The 24,543-nt window shown below is 39.7% G+C and overlaps 1 protein-coding gene across 1 annotated transcript; it reads left to right on the top strand.

Annotated features, from left to right (window-relative positions):
- The first annotated feature begins 1,614 nt into the window (after positions 1-1,614).
- On the top strand, positions 1,615-16,732 carry LOC149297875 (kinesin-like protein KIF3A). Its single transcript, XM_089488075.1, has 19 exons — positions 1,615-1,620; positions 3,626-3,899; positions 5,393-5,537; positions 6,578-6,662; positions 7,603-7,708; positions 8,117-8,256; positions 8,362-8,559; positions 8,977-9,151; positions 9,242-9,340; positions 10,227-10,292; positions 12,729-12,737; positions 13,210-13,366; positions 13,795-13,975; positions 14,526-14,636; positions 15,073-15,198; positions 15,422-15,475; positions 15,568-15,636; positions 16,127-16,251; positions 16,684-16,732. Exons 1-19 carry the CDS (start codon positions 1,615-1,617, stop codon positions 16,730-16,732), a joined length of 2,175 nt encoding a protein of 724 aa, XP_089344201.1.
- The last annotated feature ends 7,811 nt before the right edge of the window (positions 16,733-24,543 follow it).

The following is a 24,543-nucleotide window of genomic DNA, read 5'->3' as shown; positions in this document are numbered from 1 at the left end:
GCTCCCCGCCCATTTTTCTTTTAAATGGGGGTGTTTCCTGCTGCCATCAGCGGGACCGCCCGCCAACGTCAGTGTGCGGTCCTGGCTCCGCCCCGTAAGGGAAGGCGGTTAGGAAAATAGCACATATTCTGTACTCTGCCTTTGGGTTTTTATCCCCCAGATGCATTACTTTGCATTTATCCACACTAAATGCCAGTTACCACAGCTCTGACCATTTTTCCAGTTTACCTAAATCATTTGCCATGTGGCTTCTCCCTCCAGGAACATCAACCTTGTTGCAAATTTTTGTGTTGTCAGCAAAAAGACATACCTTTCCATCAAGACCTTCTGAAAGAGAATGGGTCCAAGCACAGATCCCTGAGGTATCCCACTGGTAACAAGACCTCTGAATATACGCCATTAACTACAACCCTCTGTTTTCTGTCACTCAGCCACTTCCTAATCCATTCAACAACATTGGGATCTAAACTCAGAGATTGCAGTTTATTGATAAGTCTTCTATGTGGCACAGTGTCAAAGGCCTTACTGAAATCCAGATACGCAATGTCTACTGCACCACCTTGAACAATTACTTTAGTCACCCAATCAAAACAATCAATGAGGTAAACCCATGTTGTTTTTGATCTTGGAACCAATGTGACTTAAGATGTTCAACAATCCTGTCCTTTAACATAGTTTCCATTCATTTCCCCACTACAGATGTAAGACTAACCGGCCTGTTAGTTGCCTGACTTCTCCCTACTGCCTTTTTGTGAATTTCCAATCCCCTGGGACGACTCCCGTTAAGAATGATTCGTTAAATAAATCGGTTAACGGTTTTACTAGTACAAGCTAGTACTAGCACCAAGCTCTTTTAATAACTTGGGGTGTATCCCATCAGGCCCCATACACTTACTTGTCTTTTTTGCTCCTGGAGCTTAACCTAGTGCATGTGGTGCACCCTCAGGAAACATTTCCCTAAATACCGTGCGGTCGTTTACCTGAGGTAAAGTATTTCTATGAATGGATATTTTGCAATGTGCAGATATTTGATTGGATCCTGGCAAGTAAGAAAGCAGCTTTTGCAATAGTTGTAATAACTCCAAGAATTTGCTACCACACGCCCAGTATTGCAGTTAAATGAGTAAGGTGACTCTATATTTGTGTTTGGAGGCCATGCAATGTCTACGGTTTTACAGCTCATTCAGGCTAAAGCTCAATGCGTCCTAGTGGTTGCCATGCCAACAGTTCGCGGCACTCCCGGTGTCTAACCAACTCATCTCCTCTGGGCACAAACAGTACATTCAGATTTCCTATTGGCTAACGCGAGAATCAGTTGCCTCTTACTGGGTAGTGAATAGCAGCCGCTCGATATCAGACTGGGATTGGTGAGCTGCAGCCGCAGCCGACCATCAACTCTTTCAGCGATTGGTCAATTCTCCTCTCACTCACTAATTGACTGTAATGCTGGATATTACGCATGCGCAGTCGCCGTAACCGTGCTGTTGGTCCTAGGTTTCGGGAGGCTCATCTACCCTCATCTAGGCTGTGAGGGGTGTCTCGGTTTAGCAGCTGACCCCGGGACGTTCTGGTGCTTATTTACTACGTGGCTTTAATCACCAGACAGCAACGAAGATGCCGGTAAGGGCAGAATGGTGTGAGCTTCGCCTTGTTGCTAGGGTGGGGAACGTGGTTTATATCATTCAGTGACAGAGCATCTAGTTATCTAAGCGGCCTCCCTACTCAGTACCCAGTCATAGATGTAATCATGCTTCCTCTGCATCAGTGCACAGGGCTGTATGTATTTGATTCCTAGAGGATTGTCACTCAAAGTGTTAACCCAGATGGCTCCTGTCATTGTGTGTCTGTATCATGTCTGTGTCATGTATGGTGCAGATGTCCCCTGAGAGATACAGGCAGTGACACAATCACGGGTGGACCGGATTTATAGATGTCATGCTGTGAATCTCTGCCGATCTCCGCTCTGATCTGCTAAATATCGTTTAACTTGTTACAGTTTATTGGGCCTTCATACAAAAAAAAGTAAAGCTACATCAGCTTTCAAGACCGCTGAGGTCTCTTCTTCAGGTTCGTTTCATCTTAAGAAGAGACCCCCGAGGGTCTCTTAAATAAGAGAACATTACTCTGATTCTCATTGTGTGTTCTAAATTCCATACAGTGTGTTGCGTGACGTAGAAACATGGCATTTGACAGCAGACTTTAATCAGTCCTTGGTCGTGTCATGGATTCTGGGTAGCTTTAGGCTTGTCGCATGTATGTTTAAATTCCCTCACATATCGACCAACCTCTAAGTAAAGTATAACCTTCTTACATTCCATCTACACCTCTGACCCTCTAGTTTCAGATTGTGACCTCTGGTTCTAGCATTTTTTTTTTTACAATTCAAATTTTTTTTTATTTTTGAACATCAGTTGTAACAGGAACAATAGCGCACACACATAGATTAGTACAGGACAACATTTACTAACATTTGTTCTAACATTTTACCTCCCTTATAAGCTTTAAAAAAAAATCCATAAGCCAGAAAATGTATTTTCAACAAATGGGCACCTTCTTCAGATAGTAAATAAAGTTCATGGAAAATATACGCTTGGACCCAGATCTTAAGTAATTACTACCCTTTGGGACTATTTATGTTTTTAATGTAAGAGGGTAGGCTGAAGTTATGGAATGGGCTTTCTTTTTTGCGAGACCCCTTTAGATCTGAAGAGAGGTAGAGGTGTTCTGGGAACCAGAACAGAAGCGATACGTAAAGTTTGATCATTGCTTTTAGGTCATTATTAATCATCCTCATCAATTGAATTTTGCAATAGTTGCTGTGAGTCTTTAGTCCGTCTAGGTTGGGCCAGGATCTTATGGTTGGTGTTATCGTATCAAAATAAGCAACATACATTTACTAAAAACCTATTTTTGTATTATACCATTGGGCCTACAATCTGAGAAGACATTCAAGGGCCCATATAGCCCCACCAACAAAGAATGCATATTGAAGTAGCTCCCTTTAGAAGCAGGCCCGGGGTGGCCATCTGACAAGTTGGCTTGGTGGGCCAATAACCAGTAGCAACCCATACTTACCAGATCTGCTGCTTCAGTGGCACATTAGGTGCTGCATTGTGTGGCCCTACGTATCCAGTTGTCAACTGCTGGCCTGAGAGTGTCAGGGCCACCTAGTCATCCCTGTTTAGGATGTTACTTCATGCGGCTTTTGTCTTCTGGGTCAACCCCAAGGTTGAACTTGTTTGACTTTTTTTTCCAACTTGAATCACTATGTCATGAAAAACACTGCAGAATGTGTTACTTTAAATCAGGGCTTGACAAATTTGTTGTGAATCTAGGCGCCAGGTAAACAAGTTAGGAGCCAGGATTTTTTTAAACTAACAGTTGGTCAGGAGTAATCTGATCATCATCAGCCCACTTACTAAACTCACAGCATTTGACCTGGAAGCACCCTGGACTTTCAGGTCAGTGCTGCTAGACCAAAAGTACTCTGTGTTATACTGTCTATAGTTTTAGGTGAAGCCATATCTTCTTCCTTACGTTTCTGAAAAGCAGATCGAGGTAGAAACAATGTTATGTTGGTAATGAATGATAGTGGTTGTGATTACTGTTCACTTCTATTCCGCAGATTAACAAAGCAGACAAGCCGGAATCCTGCGATAACGTAAAAGTTGTGGTACGATGCCGTCCCCTGAACGAGCGAGAAAAAGTTATGGGCAGCAAGATGGCAGTAAATGTGGATGAAATGAGAGGGACCATTGCTGTTCATAAAGTGGACTCCATGAATGAACCGCCGAAGACTTTTACATTTGACACGGTGTTTGGACCAGACAGCAAACAGCTGGATGTTTACAACTTAACAGCCAGACCTATCATTGACTCAGTACTGGAAGGTTACAATGGTATGCATGCGTCGTCCTAAGAAACCACGGGGCCCTGGAGCGAAAATTGCCCCGGGGGCCCCCAACGTCCACAGCTAGTCTGTGTCATTACTGCCCCCAAACAAATTGTGGCTTGGATTCAAAATGCTTTAGCCATGCAGATGATTGACTAGAACTTTCAGTAAATGCCTATTATTAAAGAAAATTATAGCACATAAAGCTCAAATAGGATGCCAGGCCATGGAGGTGCTGCACATCATGGCTTGCACTGTTTTGGTTACAGTTAGGTGAACTATAAGGCATTGGATAGAGTTAAAAACAATGTTATTGCCTGCCATGTCTTAACAGTCATGTGTCAATGCTGGATGAATTGAACTGTATTAACAGCAGGAACTTTACACTGTAGTCAGGGATGGACACTGAAAATCTGTCCATTTTGCCATCAGCATCCCCCATGCCTTTTAGGAACTGAGACAATCCGTACAATGATGTTCTTTGTCTATGTGGTCTGCATATTGCTGAATAGAGTATTTATTATAAGCCTTGGGTTTTATCCATTGTTGTTCAGCAATTTGGCAGCATTTCCCAAAATTGTTCATTGTTTAGGACACTGCCATTTTTTGTTTAGTAATTAGTGCTTTCCCCAAAATTCAATTACAACCCCCCCCCTGCTAATGGATGTTGTTGTCAGTAGATAGATCAGCAGATATGCACATTGCATTTTACATGAAACACAATAGGATGTATTCACTAAAGGAGAGTTGTGGTTTCAACTCCCTGGCTTTACTGTTTTTCTAGCAAGAAGGGGTCAGGGAACTTTGAAGAAATCTCACTAATCAAACTAGACATTACAGGGTCAGCCAACCTCTTCCTGGAGATTTAAGGAGCTGGAACCTCAACTCTGCTGCCGACTCTTGCTTTAATGAATAGACCCCAAATAGTATATTCACTAACCCAGAATTAAACAAAAGCCAATCTCTAGGAATTCACTATTTGCCGAGCAACCAACGCCGTGCAGCAAGTATTTCAGTAGTCTGCGGTCTTGCGGAGACAGTTTTTTTTTTTTATTCTGTAGGACTCAACACACAGAGGAACAGATATCCACAAATAAAAACACTTAATTTGGAACTATTTGACCTTACTCCGGCACTGTTATTTTATGTATGTGTATGAGTCATGGTACTGGCAAGGTTCCTTTAGATGATATCACATATGAAATAACATTTTAATGAATCAACATGTCTAGCAATAGTTAAATTGTTTATTTAAAAAAAAAAAAATCGTATATTATAGTATTCAACTTTTTTGCAGGTTTCATTTTTTTATATGTTTTGACAGTTGTTAATGAATAGTGTGGATGATTTTTTTAAAAATGTTTTATCTAATGTTTTTTTTTTCTTTCTGAATAAAAATGTTCCTGAGGATAACGAAGACGACAGGAGCACCATTAGTGGTCTTGTAGGTATTCCCTTTACTAGACATACTGCTTAGTTAACGCTTAATTCTGTGTTCAGGGACCATATTTGCATATGGACAGACTGGAACAGGGAAGACCTTTACTATGGAGGGAGTTCGAGCTGTTCCGGAGCTGAGAGGCATCATACCCAACTCTTTCGCCCACGTATTTGGACATATTGCTAAAGCCGAGGGCGATACAAGGTAAGCAAGGGATCACCATGTATGAGTTGCACAATTGTGTATTAATTTGGCATGATCGCTAGAGACTCCCGACTGATCAAAATATGTAGGCACTTTCTTTGTTTTTAGTTAGTAAATATTTTAATGTATTTTTGGGCATCTCCTTTCTTACACATGCCTGGCACGTCACAGAACTGCATCCCCTTAACGATTATTGACTTGTCTGGCACGCCATGGGGTTTAAGTAAAGAGAGGGCATATGTGATAGAAACATTAATAAACTTAAAGGGATTTAACAGGTACAGAAGGGAAGAAATGTTAGAGACCATAAGCTAAAACTGGAGGCTTAGATGTAATGTGAGGACGATTTATTTTAGCAAGATGAACAGCCTTCCGTCATAAGTGGCAGAGGCTACAAAATAAAGCTACTAAGAGAAAAAAAGCCGACTAAAGAGAAATCCACATCAAGCACTAACTAGCTGGACTGCAAAAAAAACAAGATCGAATCCTGTCTATGCTTTAAAACATAACCTTTACTGATTAGTATAATTAAGCAAACTCGTTTGGGTAATCTAGTATTTTAGTACACTAATCAATAAAGGTTATGCTTTGAAGCATAAACAGGAATCTATTTCCTTTATTTCCCCCACTAAAACATAACGCTATCCTGAATCTGACAAGACCAAGGACTGATTAATGTGGGAGTCTCTACATCAGGAAGAGTTTCTTATGTGCTGTCAAATTCCTTGCTTCTAACTAACAGTTTTTGTATGCTTTCATTTTCTGCGTACCGTACACCACCAGCCTTACTGCACTTTGGTTTTGCATTTGAACATTTTTCTTTTCTTTGACCGTTTGCTTGAAGTCGCCCAAAGGGTGAATTCAAATCTTTGTTTCTTTGAAAGGGGCAGATGTTCATTTTAACGAAACAAGGAAATTATTATTATTTTGTTTGAATATATAGGCAATATTCCTTCAAAATATACAAGCTAGGAAAGTGAAAGGTCCGCTTTGATAAATGTCGAACATTGTGTTCATTGAATATTCTCTTTATTTTGTAGATTTTTGGTCCGAGTATCTTATTTGGAAATATATAATGAAGAAGTTCGAGACTTGCTTGGGAAGGATCAAAACCAAAGACTGGAGGTGAATCCATTTAAATGTGAACTAAGGTCACTAAATAGTTATCGTTTTAATGTAATTAGAATGATGTAATAATTGGACATGTCATTGTCATGTAAGATCAAGTCTTCTCCATACTAACCATAAAGTAAATTGCTACTGAAGGCCCTATTGTTGGAAGTTGCATCATTATGTTGGAAAGATGAAGGTCTGGGTTTCCAACAGAAAGGACAATTACCTTTTTTATGAATAGTCTTACATACATGTTTACACGAGTGAGTAGGGTAAATCATTATACACCATTTACAATTAGTAATACAAGTTTCTGTGGATTCCCTTAATTAGGCAAGTTCCTTGTCTGTCCAATAGGGGGACCTATTCTTTCCCGAATATTGGAACCATTAAAGTCACAGGTGGCTTTTTTACCTGAATGATAATACCCCTGCATATAAACACTATGGCTGAATGAGCAATCTTTGAAGAATTGAATTAAGAGACGTCAAATGGGGGCACCGTCTTTCACCCTCAACTGCCGTCTTACAGCTGGCCTCCTTTGCTTGACCCTTGGAGCGGGAGTGTTGGGGTATAGAATCATAATTCACTGCTCCTTAGCTTTCAGAGCAGCAGACACTGTAAGGGAGAGCTGGAAGCAGAGGGGCAAGAGTTGGACATCGTCACTTGGGAGGGAGCTTGAGGTGGCATTGAGGGTATGGAGGAACAGGAAGCAGAGCATAGGAGAAGTCGTAGCAGCCCTACAATGACAAGAATAATTTTGCCCAGTATATATACTTTTGAATTCTTTGCATCTTGTATGTGTATAATGTTTAATAACAAATTGCATCTCCTACGAACACATCTACTTACAAATAATACAAAAATCTTTATCCTCAATGTTGGGATATAAATTATACCAACAGTGTTTCACCTCATGTCTTGGCGTTCATCATCACAAACTGTCTTTCAGGTGAAAGAGAGGCCTGATGTGGGAGTTTACATCAAGGACTTGTCTGGCTATGTGGTGAACAATGCAGATGATATGGACAGGATCATGACTTTAGGGCACAAAAATCGTAAGTGCTTGCGCTAAATGGTTCTGATCTGGTGTAAAATATTCACATGGGAATCATGTACTCTGCAAAATGTTTTATTTGGTCAAGGAAATAATACCTGACCTCAGTGGAACATAATATTTGTATTGGGGGGGAGTAGTTCTAGAATAATGTACCGTGTGTGTGACCTTTTAGCTTAGTCAGGCCCTGTATTGCCACAATGATGCCATGTTCCTAGTTGACCTGAAGAGCTTACAGTCTACAGGTCCTAACTAATTTAAATAAAATGCAATATATTCAGTGTTTTGTTTCTTGTAATGCACCACCAAAGAGATGACAGGAGCAATAGGTTTACGTTAAGAATTCTAATTAAAGAAGCGTGGAGGTTGTAATTGCTTAGTATTTGTTTTTTTGTTTTGTTTTTTTTAGGTTCTGTTGGAGCTACAAATATGAATGAACACAGTTCACGATCTCACGCAATCTTTACAATTACTATTGAATGCAGCGAGAAAGGTGCAGATGGAAACATCCATGTCCGCATGGGGAAACTTCATCTTGTAGACCTTGCGGTAAGACTTCCTTCTTTAAGTTTAAGTAAAGTGTTTAATCAAACTTTGATTTATCTCTCACTTCTGGAAAGGCTCTTGGCATTGACAACTCTCCATGCTTTTCAGGGATCAGAAAGACAAGGAAAGACTGGAGCGACTGGACAAAGACTAAAAGAAGCCACAAAAATTAACCTCTCTCTTTCCACACTGGGCAATGTCATATCTGCTTTGGTTGATGGGAAAAGCACTCATGTGCCATACAGGAACTCCAAGCTCACTAGACTGCTTCAGGACTCACTGGGTGGAAACTCCAAGACTATGATGGTAGGCGTCGTACTACTGATCGCTGTTAGATTCCCACAGTTGTTGTTTTTCCGTGGTAAATGATGCACAGTTTATTCCTATTAGATGAGCTCAGTGTCTTTCTTACACCTTCAGATAGATCAGTTAAATGTTTGGGACTAACTCAGACTTAAACAATATGCCTTTGGTGATAAAACATGTAAATGATAAATAGTCGCCCTAGCCAAAAGCAAAACGGTATCGTGATCTGAATCGTTGCTGTCAAGGAATGCGGAACTGCCAAGCCTGCATTTATTTAAATCTACACGCTTTTTCTCTTGGTATTTTATAGAAAATCCATTGATTTTCTTTTAATAGATAAATATCAGAATTTAGCTATGCTTGTATTGCACAATTAACACATCGAGCTTGGATCCAGTCATTTCCTTTTTTCCCCAGTGTGCAAATATCGGCCCGGCGGATTATAACTACGATGAAACAATCAGCACTTTAAGATACGCAAACAGAGCAAAAAATATAAAGAACAAAGCTAGAATCAACGAGGATCCCAAGGATGCTCTGTTACGTCAGTTTCAAAAAGAAATCGAGGAACTCAAGAAGAAGCTCGAGGAAGGTAAGCAGTGTGGATAGCATGCCTGATAGAATTCAGCAGTGGGAATGTAGGAAACGTAATGGTTCTGACTCTGCAATGATCTGTATCTAGGGGAAGAGATTTCTGGCTCTGATGAAAGTGGTTCAGATGAAGATGATGATGAAGATGGAGAATTTGGTGAGGATGGAGAAAAGAAAAAGAAGAGGCGAGGTAAGCTTAACACTGTCCCCAGGTAGCAGCGTGAACTGACCTGTGTATCCTTGATTCACTACTACTATAAATAAAATAATGTTCAGCTCAAGCAAGTGCTTTACCCTCTTTAAACAGTTTGTGTATTTATCACATACAAAATATGTGCATAGGTAATGACAAGTACCGATGCAGTGTTGGTCCTGGATACATTTCATTGAATCTCGATCCTCAAATTGGGTGGAAAAAGGTAGTAAAACACTTTTTTTCCTCCAGTTAAACCACTGATTTTCTCTCTCTCTTCTCAAATATTATATTTTACATTAGAAATATATAATGGTGTTTACAGATGAGAAAATGCACCCACCTTGCATGTATATGTGGGGAAAAGTATTTTGGTGCTCAGGATTTACTGATTATTTTTCCCCATTAAGTATTGGCTCTCTGTTATGTGACTGTTTTCAGACAGGGTGGGTTTAAGAGAAAGGAGAGAGCGTCATGAATGTGATCAGATCTGTTCTCTCTCTCTCTCTCTCTCTCTCGTGACGTACCTCAGCTTTCCGGGGGTAAAATAGTCTCCTTTAAAGTAACTCCCAAACAGTTACACTGATTGACAACCAGGAAGTCCAAACAATTCGTAATTCCGATAAAATAATTTTGATCTATTGAAAGATGTGACGGGGTCGTCTTAATCTCTTCCCATTAACAGTCACAACAATAATGCACAGCGTGTAGTATCTTACAAATAGATATATCTGATATATTGAATTTACTGAGTATTATCTGTGTGTCACTCGGGAACATACTGTATGGTTGTTCAGGGCAGTCCCAGCAGTATTGTCACCATGTCTGTCTCTTCACGATGTGTGTTTTCCATGCTGTTTTCCGGGGCTGTCTCTTATTCCAGGCAGTAGCAGCAGCAGCAGCTCTGACTCCACAGTAATAGAGAGACCGGTGGATAAGCACCTGCCTAGTGAGTGGCAGCTTCCTACGGCTTCCCGTGTCCTGTGCTCCCCGTTCGGTTGCTGCACTGCTACCTGCGATCGAAGCGGTTCCAACATTCCGATGCATGGTTTTTGTTTTTTTTGCAGAAATTCTTTAGTTTCACATTCCAGCGCATTTTGGATGCTTTGCCGTTTAAAGATTTGAAATGCTTTTTGGTTCATGCAAAGATACTCAAAGCACCTCCCAAAAATGCTTGATGCGGTTTCTTTATTTGGGTTTACTTTTTCTTGTGTGCTATGATATTCGTTGAACTATACGGTTTTGTGAACAAGTATTGCCCTCGTGTTTTATTTTCTGCATTGTTGCATATGTTTGACGCTCAAAGTTTTGAAAACATAAACCAAATCCTATGAGATAAAAGGGAATCTGAGTAAGAATACAATAATAATTCTGGTGCTTATGTATTTTCTGATGCCCCCAATTCCTGTAGTTATTGGTCTGGCTTCCACAATGCTGTGGAGGGATTTTGGCCCAGTCTTCAGCCATTTCTTCAGCCGTTTTGAGTTACGCTTGCAGGTTTTTTGATCAATGTCTTGCTGCAGGACCCAGTTGTGCATCATACGATGGACAGATAACTCAACATTCTCCCTGAGAATTCATGGTCCAAGGTTTCCGATCATGAATCTGGGGTCCCGTTTTGACAAAAAAGTTGCACCTTTGACTCTGTTTATGGGAAGTTGTCCCACGACTGAATGAACATCCAATGTTTTTTGGCAATCTAGACATCTGGGTTTTTTGTAGGGAGTAGTGGCTTCTACTTTTCCACAAATCATGTTTGCCCATTCTTTGTGTTGGTGGAGACACAGACGAAGGCCTGCAGATCCATGGATGTTGGTCTGTGGTCTTTTGTAATTTTGGATGGTTTTATGCTTTGCGCTTTGATAGATTTTGGTATGATGGCCAGATGCTGTTACAAGCATTCTCTATCGTTCCAGTCTTTCTCCAGGTTGCCATGCATCAACAATTGTTCAGGAATGTCTTCTGTATGTGGCATGATGTGGCTTAGGAACCTTTAGCAAGGCCCAAAGTAGACAGAAATGTATTGGACAGGACTACCCCAAATAATAAACACCTGATGTGGGTGACTAACCATTGTCATACCTGAAGATTTGTGTTTGATTATCTGTCACAGCAAACCACGGCATTGGTGTCATTGTTGTACTCAGATTCCCTCTTTTTACTACAATCCACAAAATGAACTCTCCAAAGTCAATGTGAAACTATGCAATAATGCAGAACATGAGACGGGGGAAATGTCCTTTTTTTTCCTCATACAGCTCCATACCTGAAGTAAAAGGTGCGCCAGAAGTGGACCTACTTTGTCATGGTGTAGTCATATCAATACAATGTATATCTAAACTGGGTAAACTTACATTGGCCTAAACCCAACATTTTACATTTTAAAAAAAAATTTCACCTTTCTGTGAACCTGCTTTTCATTGGTGCACTTAATGGAAAACTTGTTGCTTTGATTGGGCACCTGTTACGAAGTCCATCCACCCATCGTGCTTCTGGTGGGACGTTCTTGCTTAGGTGTCCTACAAAGGCAGTATTACTACATAGAAGCAGATAAGTAGCTTTTAGGGCTTATTGGACTTGGATAACAATTCAGATAAGATTGTGAAATTGAGACTTTTCACGATGTACTTTTAGTTGCATTAGGATGGCCTTTTATGAAACTTCTGGTTTGCGTGCCATAGAATAACCTTTGTTTTGAGTGCAAATTATTCATGAAATACCACTGCTTTTATAGAGAGATCGTGAGAATTGAGTGATATTCTTTAAACCCCCAAATTAGTTTGATAATTTTTTAAAACAATATTATATGGGTAATAGGAGCGTGCTATCATTTACACATTTTCTTTCCATAGACGTCAATGACCCAAACTCCAATCCCTGCTTCCTTTTTACCTCCTTCTCCACTGCATGCCATTTTTTTTGAACAATTTCCTTTGTCATTTGGTCAAATTAGGAATAAGATCATTCCCGATTAAAATATTTTGTAAAGTTATTGTTAATAGTTGATCATGAGTAGTTGTTGCTTACTTATTAGTAGTCAACTACTTCTTAGTTTGGTTGCTCTTTCACGGTTTCACATGGCACGTATTGGGAAGAGGTAAAACATACATTATTTGGTTCACCAAAATATATGATCCAAATGTAGTGGCATGTCCGCTGTTTGACAATTCTAAACATAACTTCTCCAACGCTGCCTTCCATGTAGTCCTTTAACACCTCATCGTTGTGTTATTGTACACTAACCCTAAAGCCTTGGCCGCTTGTTCCTTATACCATTATCGACATCATAGGTTTTTTTTGCGGAGTGATATAACGTTGTCTTTCTCCTCTCTTCATGCCAATGCTGCCCACCTGTGATTTTATTGCATCACCCACTTAATGCAAGAACAAGCAGGTTGGTGTTATGGGTTTGATCTCGGCGTAATTAAGCTGGAAGGTGATCTTTGGTGTGATAATATCATGACTTTCAGGAGATGAACAATGTTTACATTAGCAGGAGTGGCAAAATGATTTACTACTAATACTAATTGTGTTCTTTTCCCCCAGCTCTGTCTGATAGCTATGTATCTTGACTGCATGAACAAGCCGAACTCTTAATCTCAATGAAAAGATTTCTTGGGATTATTAGGACTAACTCCTGTTTCATTAACTTGTTTTTTTTTGTGTGAATTTGTTGGTTTATGGATCGTAATCTTGTTAAGCAGTATAGTTGCTGCTTGCACAAGTTGTAATGAACTGCTCTTTTACGTAGGTATTTTACAAAACTTGTCTCTGGCTCTTTTCAAAAGCGCTACCAGCGAATGTTTTCTAGTTATTACTTTTACTGAATTCTGAGGACTACATAAGCATGTGAAATTTTGTCACAGGCAAAAAGAAGGTGTCTGCTGATAAGATGGTAGAGATGCAAGCAAGGATTGACGAGGAAAGGAGGGCACTTGAAGCAAAACTTGACATGGAAGAAGAAGAAAGGAACAAAGCAAGAGCAGAGCTGGAACGGAGGGAGAAAGATTTACTTAAAGCACAGTAAGTAATGGGAATTGATATTCTGTAGTCTTTCATAATACTTGGTGCTTACTTGTAAAGGTGTAGTGATTACACATTCGTATTGTCCTGTGCCACCTGCCAGATCATAACCTATGTCTGCAAAGATAGAACAAACAAGACCACACACAACGAGGAAAGTGTCGGTTGGCTCACAAAACATTAGTGTTTTGTGTAAAGGCACAAATTAATATGATTTGGTTATAGATGATGACCCACGATGACTCCAGAAATAATTATTAACATACCTTGTCTTTAATAAGTCTATATATTATTTTTTTTAGATATTCAGGGTGCACCAGCATATTTCTGTTGGATATTTGTAAGAATCCAGACTCTCTTCTTTTCAGATTCTAACAAATGTACTAGAATTGTGCTTGGAATTAAGAAATTGTATCCTCCTTCTGCAGGCAAGAACATCAGTCACTTCTTGAGAAACTGTCTGCATTGGAGAAGAAGGTTATTGTTGGAGGGGTAGACCTGCTAGCAAAAGCCGAGGAACAAGAGAAGCTTTTGGATGAATCTAATTTGGAGCTCGAAGAACGTAGAAAAAGAGCTGAGAAGCTTCGGAAAGAGCTAGAGGAAAAAGAGGTATTGTCCAGTTTGTCAAGGTGCAATTTTGGTCTACTGAAGGGTCATTGGAGACACAGGTGTATCTTCCCCTCTAGTTCTCCTACCCACTTTTTGTGGGACCTCAAGTGAGTACTAATGTGAGATAGCAAGGCCATGAAAGATTCTTAATACCTCACACTAAACTATTAGCGTGGGGTCGAGTACCCACAGCATGTGAACATGTGCTGTGTTCAAAGTCAGTTGTCCTAACTCTTAGTGGTATTTCTAATTAAAGTATCACTAGTAGCACTATATCAAATTGTTTATCTATTAAAACTCATCTCTAATCCCAAAATGGGACCGTACATAAAGCCAGTACACCTCTATTCATTCTTGACAGCACGAGGCTCTACCAGTATGCTTCCTTTCACCTTTGCAAACACAAATGGAGTAACTGGAGCTCTGATTCTTGAGTTTGAAATTAAAGTCTCACTAATATCCCTTACATTAAAACAAGATTGTATGTTGTAATTCTAGTAATCTGCCAGTTAGCCATTCTACTACTCTTGTTTCTTTTATTCTCGTACAGCAAGAACGTTTGGATATTGAAGAGAAGTACACAAGCTTGCAAGAGGAAGCCCAGGGTAAAACCAAAAAGCTCAAGAAAGTATGGACAATGCTAATGGCAGCAAAGTCTGAGGTTGGTTATTTTTTATGTTTTTGTTATTATGTGTGATCATACCTATGGCAACATAGATCTATCGACTGCCAGAAATGAAATGTATATAAAATCCTCCTACATAGCTGATGCTTTCTCTAGAAGACACTGATGTCCCTGATGTAAAATGAAATTTCAAGCAAAAAGGGACATCAGAATCTTTATACTAATATGAGGAACCTTCCCATTTAAATAACCATCAGATAGAAAGCGTTACAATAACGCTTTAAAAACATATGGTTAACATTCCATAGAGAAAGGTGCAGTCTTTATGTGGTCCTAACATTGTGGACCAGTCCTAGTTCTTTACTTTAAAGTCCCCATACATTCCAAATATTTTTTTTAATGTATATTAAATGAAACTTCTAATGCGTTTTTAAACTTACAGTTGATTGCTTATGGTTTATTTGCCTACTAGATGGCTGATCTTCAACAGGAGCATCAAAGGGAAATTGAAGGTTTATTGGAGAACATAAGGCAACTTAGCCGAGAGCTACGACTTCAGTTTATTATAATTGATAGCTTTATTCCTCAAGAGTATCAGGTAAATATCCCTGTTGAAACTTGGAGTAGAAGCGTTCTACTATGAGTATAGCAACCTGCTCTTACCCTAAATATCTCAGTGGAGTAATATATATATTTTTTTAAAGTCTGTATTTAAAAAAAAAACAAAAAAAAAAAACACAAAAAAACCTCTTAGTACTCATGCTGTCTTTCATTCTTCAAGTTTCCTACAAAATGCTTTTTCTCTCTCCATAAATTTTAAGGAAATGATAGAAAATTATGTTCATTGGAATGAAGATATAGGCGAATGGCAGTTGGTAAGTGCATATTCTAACTTTTATTGGGTTATTGTGAGAGTTGCGAAATCCATAGTTCAATCCAACGTGATCTTTCTATCTTTCTTCCTAAGAAATGCGTGGCATATACTGGCAACAACATGCGGAAGCAAACTCCTGTCCCGGACAAGAAAGAAAAGGATGTAAGAATACTTGAAAATATTAACACTAAATATATTCACATCCAGGAACAAGGCATAAGCATAGTGATGTTTCAAAGACTGAGACATATGTAACAAGCGCAATTAAATATTTGCTAATGATATCGGTTATCATTTTTGTATATGCTTCTATGTTATTTTGGATCAACAGCAATTAACAGATATGGGAAAGGCTGAACTTGATGGACGCATATCTTTTTTTCAGCCTATGTAACTATATGTGTGTTACATGCACATTTGTGTGCCCCTGCATTGCTTTATAAATTAAGTATCGGATCATTTTTAATTCCTCACATGAGGCTAGAAACAAAACCAATTAATAGTTGTATTGAGGAAATAAAATGCTTGGTTTGTCAGATATTGGAATATAGGTAGAGCAACACGTTGATGGTATACGCCAAACATGGAATAAATGTGCTGCTGGTATTCTAAAAATGTACACAATCTAATTTTCATTTATTTTTCCCCTTAGCCCTTTGAAGTAGACTTGTCTCATGTATATTTGGCTTACACAGAGGAGAGTCTACGTCAGTCCCTAATGAAACTGGAGCGACCAAGAACATCAAAAAGCAAATCAAAAAGCAAAACTGGACGAAGGTGCTTCATTCATAATTATTCTTGGTTTTTACATTGATCTTAAAATTTAGTATTTTATGGACATTGTATATATTAGTCCACAATCCACTTTCATTTCTGAAAATCCGAACAGTATTTAAAAAAATACACCATTTTCACTAATATGTATAAAAAAAAAAAAGTTTTATTAATCAAAGTTTGTCAATATTTGTCATGACCACTTTTTTCCTTAAATACTGTTTTAACTGTGTGTGTGTGTGTATGTATAAATTTATATATATATATATATATATATATATATATATATATATATATTACTTTAAACATTGTTCTTCATGGAAATCATACGAAATTTAAATGTTTACCTAGTACACTTTGACAAAGCGTTGCCTTTATCAGATGCGTTTCAGTATTTAGTATAATATATCTTCTTTTTTTCTCCCCACTCAACAGGAAGCGCTCTGCCAAGCCAGAAGCTGTGATTGATTCTCTTCTTCAGTGACATTTTGCCCCACTGATCAGGAAATCACCTGCCCATAGGTTTAACTTACTATCTTAAACCTCGTGTTTGAGTGCAATTTCAATATTCTGATCTTAAAGCATGTCAAGTTTTCCTAGTTAGGATATTTGACGAGATGCAAAAGAAACAATTTTACTAAAATTGTCTTCACGTGAGCAGCACTTTGTCCCTTGTAATTTCAGTTTGACCTTACTCTTGTTAGGAGTCTGATACCAGTTTTTGTTGTGAGAAAACAAAGAATGTGAGTTTTAATGTAAAATATAAGAACTGGGATGGTTACTAGGTTAAGGGAGCTAGCAATTTCATTATTAAATGGTAGGCTTTTCATATTGTAATGTGAATACTTTGATATTTTTTCCCCCCACAATACTTTTGTGTATGCACTGTCCCAATGTACAGATTTTTTTTTTTTTAATGTCATTTGTTGATTACAACATTTTTTTGAATTTTTTTCTGGTACCTGTTGCATGTCTTTGCTTAAAAATGTGAAAACATAAATAAAAGCATCGTGGGCTGCTAGTTTGATGCAAACAACCAGGTAAGTATGATTATAAACATATTGTAGACTTCCCATATAGTCCCATATAGCCGCTGGTAAGATCCCTAAGTACTTATTTGGATGTATTACCTGAAGCTAAATTTCTATCAATGCGTCTGTTGGTAAAGCCATGCCCCGCACTGATTGGTTCATTTTTTAACCCCTTAATGACAAACCCCGTTGATGTAAGGGCTCAAAATGCATTGTTTTCAATGGGTTTAGGGACCACCCATTGTCCTTAAGGGGTTAAATCTCTAACTCTGACTACGAACACTATCCCTTATAGCTGATTGAATGCCTTTTTGTTAATTGACCCTTTATCACGGCAGACAAAATGTAGAGCACTGGCCGGAATGAAAATTGTCGATAGTAGTTACAACCATGTATTATTCAATTAATGAGTTCATGAGAGGATATTCAAAATGAGTAATTTCTTCAATTGTTTTGCATATTTATTACACTTCAGTCTTGACCACTTCATCTGTATTGGGTTGCATCATCACTGTCTATTGTATGAACGTGCTGTACTTTATAAATAAACTTTTTAAAAGTAATATTTTTTTTTTCATTACTATTTGGGGATGTTTTAGATTGCTTTGTGGAATGGAAACAACGTGGCCTTGATTGTTACCAGAGATAAATTATTTCTGCTTATGGAACGATATGGATGTATTGAATTGTGTGATAGATATTTATCTCTGATTAACTAAACTCTAAATATTAGTCCAGGGGTGTCCAACCTGCCGCCCTCCAGCTGCTGCAGGACTACAGCTCTTTCAGCTAAGGGGCTGGCTGAAGAGTATGGGAGATGTAGTCCTGCAGCAGCTGGAGGGCCGCAGGTTGGACACTCCTGTATTAGTCCCTTTATGATGAGGATTATTTGCTCATTTTATCTATAAAGTAGCTTGGTAAATGGTTAGAAAATGGAGTGTGTAAGGAGTGATTTTTTTTTTTTTTTTTTTTTTGTCATCAAAGAGGGGTGGGTGCGCATTTCTGTATTTATTATACATACTCTGCCCTGAGACCTTACGTGACAATTATTGTAGACACGGTGTAATGGAAGCTCTTCAGAACTTTCTCGCCATGCATTGGGTTTAAGTGCAGGTCTTAGATGTCATATCTTGGGACTTGGCTGACTCAGACCATGTGCAGCATCTGTGAGTATGAAGTCTGAACTGGCAAAGACTCAGACCTTTGCTCCTTAAACTATTCTACAGTCATAAAGCACCCCCTCTCATACCAGACACATACCAGATCCCACCAAAATACCATCACATAGGGGTAGTGGGTGGCTCCTTTTAAAGGCAAGAGTCTACCTAATTTATTACTCCACCTCTATTTTCTATTATAACAATATTACACTGTATATATTATTACTATTACTACTGTACACTCTTCTCTTTGTATATTCAAATTTATGAAGATGCTGACTACCTTTAGTACATGCCATTTGTATAGAAGAACCAGATGACAACTTTGATAAAATTTGTTTGATTTAACCTAAGTAAAGTATTTTCTGTTTCTTTGCGCAAACACCAGGTCGATTGTGTTTACCTATAGAAAATTCCTTAATTTTTTTTTTGTGGGGTTGTTTCACAGCACTGTAATACAATTCTTAGCTGGGTAGAGACACCTCAATAAGAGTATCAACCACCGATTATGTATAAGTGTGCTTGAATACACCTTCCACACTCATTTAACACAAAGAAGAGAGCTGAAAGAGCATTATGGGAGATGTAGTCCTGCAGCAGCTGGAGGGCCGCAGGTTGGACGCTCCTGCATTAGGACATATGAGGAGGTGGAGCAGACATCGGGGAAGACTTGATCAGGAAACAGAAAACAAAAATGGGTGAAATAAATGTGAGATTTTGAGTGGTAAGGATGACCTTTTTTTTACTTTTTTTTTTAAAAACCAATGAACGTTTAATAACATGTTAAGTCTCTAGTGCAGTGATGGCAAACCTTTTTGAGCCCAAGTGCCCAAACTGCAAACCAAAACGACTTATTTTTTTCAAAGTGCCAACACTGCAATTAAACCTGAATAACGAGGGGGTGTGGCCAGGGGAGGGCTGGCAGCCTAAGGCTTGGGGGGCAAGTCAAATGAAGTGGCTCCGCCCCCTCGCACTCTTTCACCCCTCACGCTGCTCCCATCACTATGCGGCCATCAGACTGCTGGAAAACTTATCTAAACAGCTGCTGGGTGCTGATGCCACCGGCCGGAGCTACTTTAATCCTTTTTTTTTTATTTATTTAATATGCTGGATCGGCTTGCCATATTAAAAATAAATAAATAAAGTATTAAAGTAGCGCCGACCGGCAGCATCAGCACCCAGCGGCCATTTAGATTTGATTTCCAACAATCTGATGGCCGCATAGTGATGGGAGCAGAGCCGGCCTTAGGTGTTCTGGCGTCCTGTGCGGACTACTCCTCTGGCGCCCCCCCATCCCAAAAAAAGAAAGGAATAAAAACTTGTAACAAAACCCCAATCACTATATACTACGCCAAACATTGATGTGGTGTAGGCCTACCACTTCATTGTCTGGCTTACTAGTAGGGATGCACTGAAACGAATTCTGGACTGAAACCGAAAGTGCAGCATTTACCTGGCCAAAACCAAATATGACCCCCCCAACCATAAAAAAATCTAACACTTATTTAAAGTAACACACCAAAATAGGACAAAACAATTAAATAACATATATATGATTAACAGAAATCACATTCCTATCATGCCCAGGCATACCCAGATTCCAGGATGTACTCACAGACTTGGCAAGATAGGAGTATGATTGCCCTATCTCACTCCCTTCTGCCCTATCTACCCCTTCTCACTCCCTTCTCCCTATCTACCCCCATCTATCTATCTACCCTTTCCCTCTTTGAAGTTCACTTATCTTTCAGGAGTCCTGCGGTGGGGGTGCAAGGCCTCTGCCTCCCAGCTCTGCCACTGTATGGAACAGTATAGAGTGATGGGAGTTATGATGTACTTTTAGAGCATAATTAGATTATGAAAAAGACATTGGAAATGGTACAGCATAACACCCATCACTCTCACACATTTACCAATCCACACATATATACCAATCCACACATATATACCAATCCACACACATACCAATCCACACATATACCAATCCACTGTCACTGAATGCTTTCCTACCTTTCCTCTTTTCTCCTTACAGCTCCTTTTCCTTCTCTTCGCTCCTCTTCTTCAGTTCTTCTGTCTTCTTCCGGGTCAGAGGGCACGGACAGCGGTGGGCGCGGCTTCAGTGTTGTGCGCCGGGATCTGACAACAAACCCCGGCGCACAGCAGCTGTTGCCGCGCGGATCACAAGGGAGCGGTATCGGAGGTCTTTAACAGACCTCCGGCTCCCTTGAGTGATTTTAAGCCAGGTTCAAGGGAGATCCTTGAACCGGCCTAAAATCACTCAAGGGAGCCGGAGGTCTGTTAAAGAGCTCCGATACCGCTCCCTTGCAAAGCTGCTCCTCCAGCGGCGGACATTACTGTCCGTCTCTGGAGGGGTGCCGGGTGCCCCCCTGATGAGCGGCACCCGGTCCTACGGCGGCATCGGACCCCGCGGCGGCGCCCCCTGGAGTGTGGCGCCCTGTGCGGTCGCACAGGTCGCACACCCCAAAGGCCGGCCCTGGATGGGAGCAGCGTGAGGGGTGAAAGGTGAGTGCGAGGGGGCGGAGCTTTCACCCCTCACACTGCTCCCATCACTTGGCGGCCATCGCATACGGACGCTGGGTGCTGATGCCGCCGGCCGGCGCTGCTTTAATACTATTTTTTTTTTTTTCATTTAATAGCCGATCCGGCTTGCCATATTAAATTTTTTTTAAAAGTATTAAAGTAGCGCCTGCCGGCGGCATCAGCACCCTGCGGCCGTTTAGATTAGATTTCGGGCGGCCTGGGGGGCAATGGCCCCCTGCCCCCCCGGCCCAGCCCGCCCCTGGGCGTGGCTTCAGTGTTCTCTGGGGAGGGTTCTCCCCAGAGAACTGTGGGAGATGTAGTCCGCGGGAGCCGACGCCGTGACTACAGTGTATGACTGTAGTCACGGCGTGCCCACAGAGATGGCTCGGCGTGCCAACAGCGGCACTCGTGCCACGCGTTCGCCATCACTGCTCTAGTGTGCTTTCTGTGTAAAATTGGTTTTATTACACTAAGAATAACTTGTCCAGCCCAGTATAAAGATTACTGCCCAGGGGATTGGAGTAAGGAGCATGTACTCAAGGTATATCTCCCTGCTTGAGTATTATTTTCCATGTCCTGTCTGTTTGCTCCGTTTCACCTGTGCTAAGGCTGCCTGATCCAATTAACAACATTTAACAACTAGCACAGTTACTTAATGAGGAATAATCATGCAGATCATTAAACCTAGAAGCCTGAACCACACTTGCAAATAGAAACTTATTTAGAAAATGTATAACATTTTAATTTTAATCTGTAAAGACTTATGTAGTGTTTTCTACTAAAAAGTGCAAAAAACCAGAATGTTGCAGAATCTTGTAATACCTTTTTTATTGGACTAACAGTATTTAAAATAATAGACGAGCTTTCGGGAGTCCTCCCTTTATCAAGTCAAAAGCATTTCTGACCAAGCAAGTGAAAAACACAGTTTAAAACTGACCAGTACATGTTCTGATACAGGGTTAAAACAGGGGTTAAAACAACATGGTAGAGAATTTGCAGACAAAAAACTAAGAGGGTCGTAAATAGTAAATAGTGGCATATACTGCACAGATAAGGCTAGAGGGGGAGCAGGGGTGAGCATGTAGGAGAGAGAGAAGAAGAGAGAAAAAAAAAAAAAAAAAAAAAAAAAGCACAGGTTATAGGAAGTTTTGATAGTGTGCTAAGAAGCTCAAATCCACATTAAGTCCTCTGTTTTTACAATCATAAAAATGTATCATTTTGGCTTCAAATGTCTTTCTTTCTTGGGTGTTTTTGAAATGACCTCTCAGTGTTTTGATTTTAAGGTCATGTATGGAGTGACCGGTTTGGGTGAAGTGGTGCCCAACTGGAGCCAAAATGATACATTTTTATGATTGTAAAAACAGAGGACTTAATGTGGATTTGAGCTTCTTAGCACACTATCAAAACTTCCTATAACCTGTGCTTTTTTTTTTTTTTTTCTCTCTCTTCTTCTCTCTCTCCTACATGCTCACCCCTGCTCCCCCTCTAGCCTTATCTGTGCAGTATATGCCACTATTTACTATTTACGACCCTCTTAGTTTTTTGTCTGCAAATTCTCTACCATGTTGTTTTAACCCCTGTTTTAACCCTGTATCAGAACATGTACTGGTCAGTTTTAAACTGTGTTTTTCACTTGCTTGGTCAGAAATGCTTTTGACTTGATAAAGGGAGGACTCCCGAAAGCTCGTCTATTATTTTAAATACTGTTAGTCCAATAAAAAAGGTATTACAAGATTCTGCAACATTCTGGTTTTTTGCATTCTTATACACTGGACTAATACGGCTACCCCAAACTACACTACTAAAAAGTAGCATTTATGAAAACATTTATAGACTCCAGTGGTTGGAATGTTAATGAAAGTTCTCCATAACTTAATACAATGGCTAAATTTACATTCAATGTATTAGTCTGCAAGCAAAACAAATTTTGTGATTTATTAATTGGTTTCCAAAATATCCAAAGCTGCATTATCAGGTCAAACTGCTAACTATTTCAAGTGAAACGTCAGACCTAATCCACAGATCTGTCTCAGGTTGACTAACATTAGATGGAAACCCCCATTGTTTCTTGTTATGACTGAATGCTAAAATAACTATTTGATTTGTTCCTTTGATAATACATACTTGTAGCTTGGCAGGCTATTTTGATCTTAAAATGGCCCAAACTGTTCAACATTAAAATGAATCAAAGCATTGTGATACTCATATTGTGTAGTTACAATGTAGAAAGACCATTATCTACAATAGGACTCCTTATGATGGACATCTAGGGACCTATCGGGGACCCTTTAATTTCCCATCCTAATTGCTAATATAAATTAAAGAAATGAGAACTTACAAAGATCTAAAATACAATGAGAATATGGTAAGAATTGTGAGTTTAGATGCATTCTGTTATGTTGCCAATCTGGAAAAAATATATAAAAATACCTTGAGTGTCTGTAGGGCCATTTGTTTATTGCAACATTTTTACAATTGTCGGAAAGCACAAACACACTCTTTGGAATGAACATTACAATAAAAGGTTGTGTCCTTGCCGTTGTTGCCTATACACAGTGAAATCATCCAACAATTTCAGTGGGGTAGGGTTACATTCCCAATACGTTTTCAGCAAAATATGGGATTTTGAGAACATACATGAAAAGGATGACAAATTAAGGTTCGTCCATGTATATCCAAAAGAAAAAATAAGAAATAAAGAAACCTGCAATAATCATCAACATAACAGACAAAAAAAAAAGGCATCAGAAGATTAAAAAAAGGGGGTTAAAGCAGAATAACTCAACTAGCCTTGTAGCGTGATTCCAATTACCAAAATTGTATATTTCAAATGCAATTCTAATACTAAGCTTAGCCCATCAGTTAGATGCACCATTAGCTTGAGAGGACGCAATCAGATTCTCAGCCGAACGGATTGACTCCACCGTGGCCAGCCACTCTCCAAATGAAGTCACCTCTGTTTGTTTCCAGTGTTGTGGAATTCAGCAAGTGAATAGGTAGTGAAGGCTTATAAGCAGTGAAATGTCGTGTTATGTATCAGGATAGTGAGTGGGTCCATAGGGACTGTGGGATTGTCCACTGTTCTAATAACTTCTACGATATTTGTCCAAAATGATTGGATTTTCCGGCATCCCCACCAAATATGTATAAAGTCATCTTTCTTGTCCCCGCACCTCGAGCATCTGTCTGACTCCCAGGTAGTTTATGGGGAACCCTGTACCATCTGGTTAAGATTTGAACTGCTGGTCGGTCAAGGCCCAACAAAGAAAACAAACAAGGACAAACCGAAGATGACTACGGGGGTGGTAAAAGTGATAGATAAGATTGAAAAGATTGAACACCTCACTGTAAAGTAGAGAGACGGATTTTATGAATTTCAAGGGAATTAAATGATAAAGATGAAAGACTAAATTAAATCGTTATGTTTATTCCTACAGAAAGTAAAGTGCCAGGAAACAGATGGCCAAATACACACCAGGACAGGCTCTGCCACACCAACACCCAAACACACACACACCAGGACAGGCTCTGCCACACCAACACCCAAACACACACAAGGACAG

The sequence above is a fragment of the Sceloporus occidentalis genome, unplaced genomic scaffold (genome assembly GCF_023333645.1).
Source record: "Sceloporus occidentalis isolate IW3139 unplaced genomic scaffold, rSceOcc1.0.p SCAF_36, whole genome shotgun sequence".
Classification (NCBI taxonomy): Eukaryota; Metazoa; Chordata; class Lepidosauria; order Squamata; family Phrynosomatidae; genus Sceloporus; species Sceloporus occidentalis.
Note: the sequence above shows the minus strand (reverse complement) of the source record. Positions and strands in the feature narration are given on the sequence as shown.

Excerpts from the sequence above, each read along its gene's own strand:
- LOC149297875 (XM_089488075.1), top strand. Across the intron at positions 6,663-7,602 it reads ATCAAAACCAAAGACTGGAG|GTGAAAGAGAGGCCTGATGT; the intron begins GTGAATCCATTT and ends ACTGTCTTTCAG. Across the intron at positions 9,341-10,226 it reads AAAGAAAAAGAAGAGGCGAG|GCAGTAGCAGCAGCAGCAGC; the intron begins GTAAGCTTAACA and ends CTCTTATTCCAG.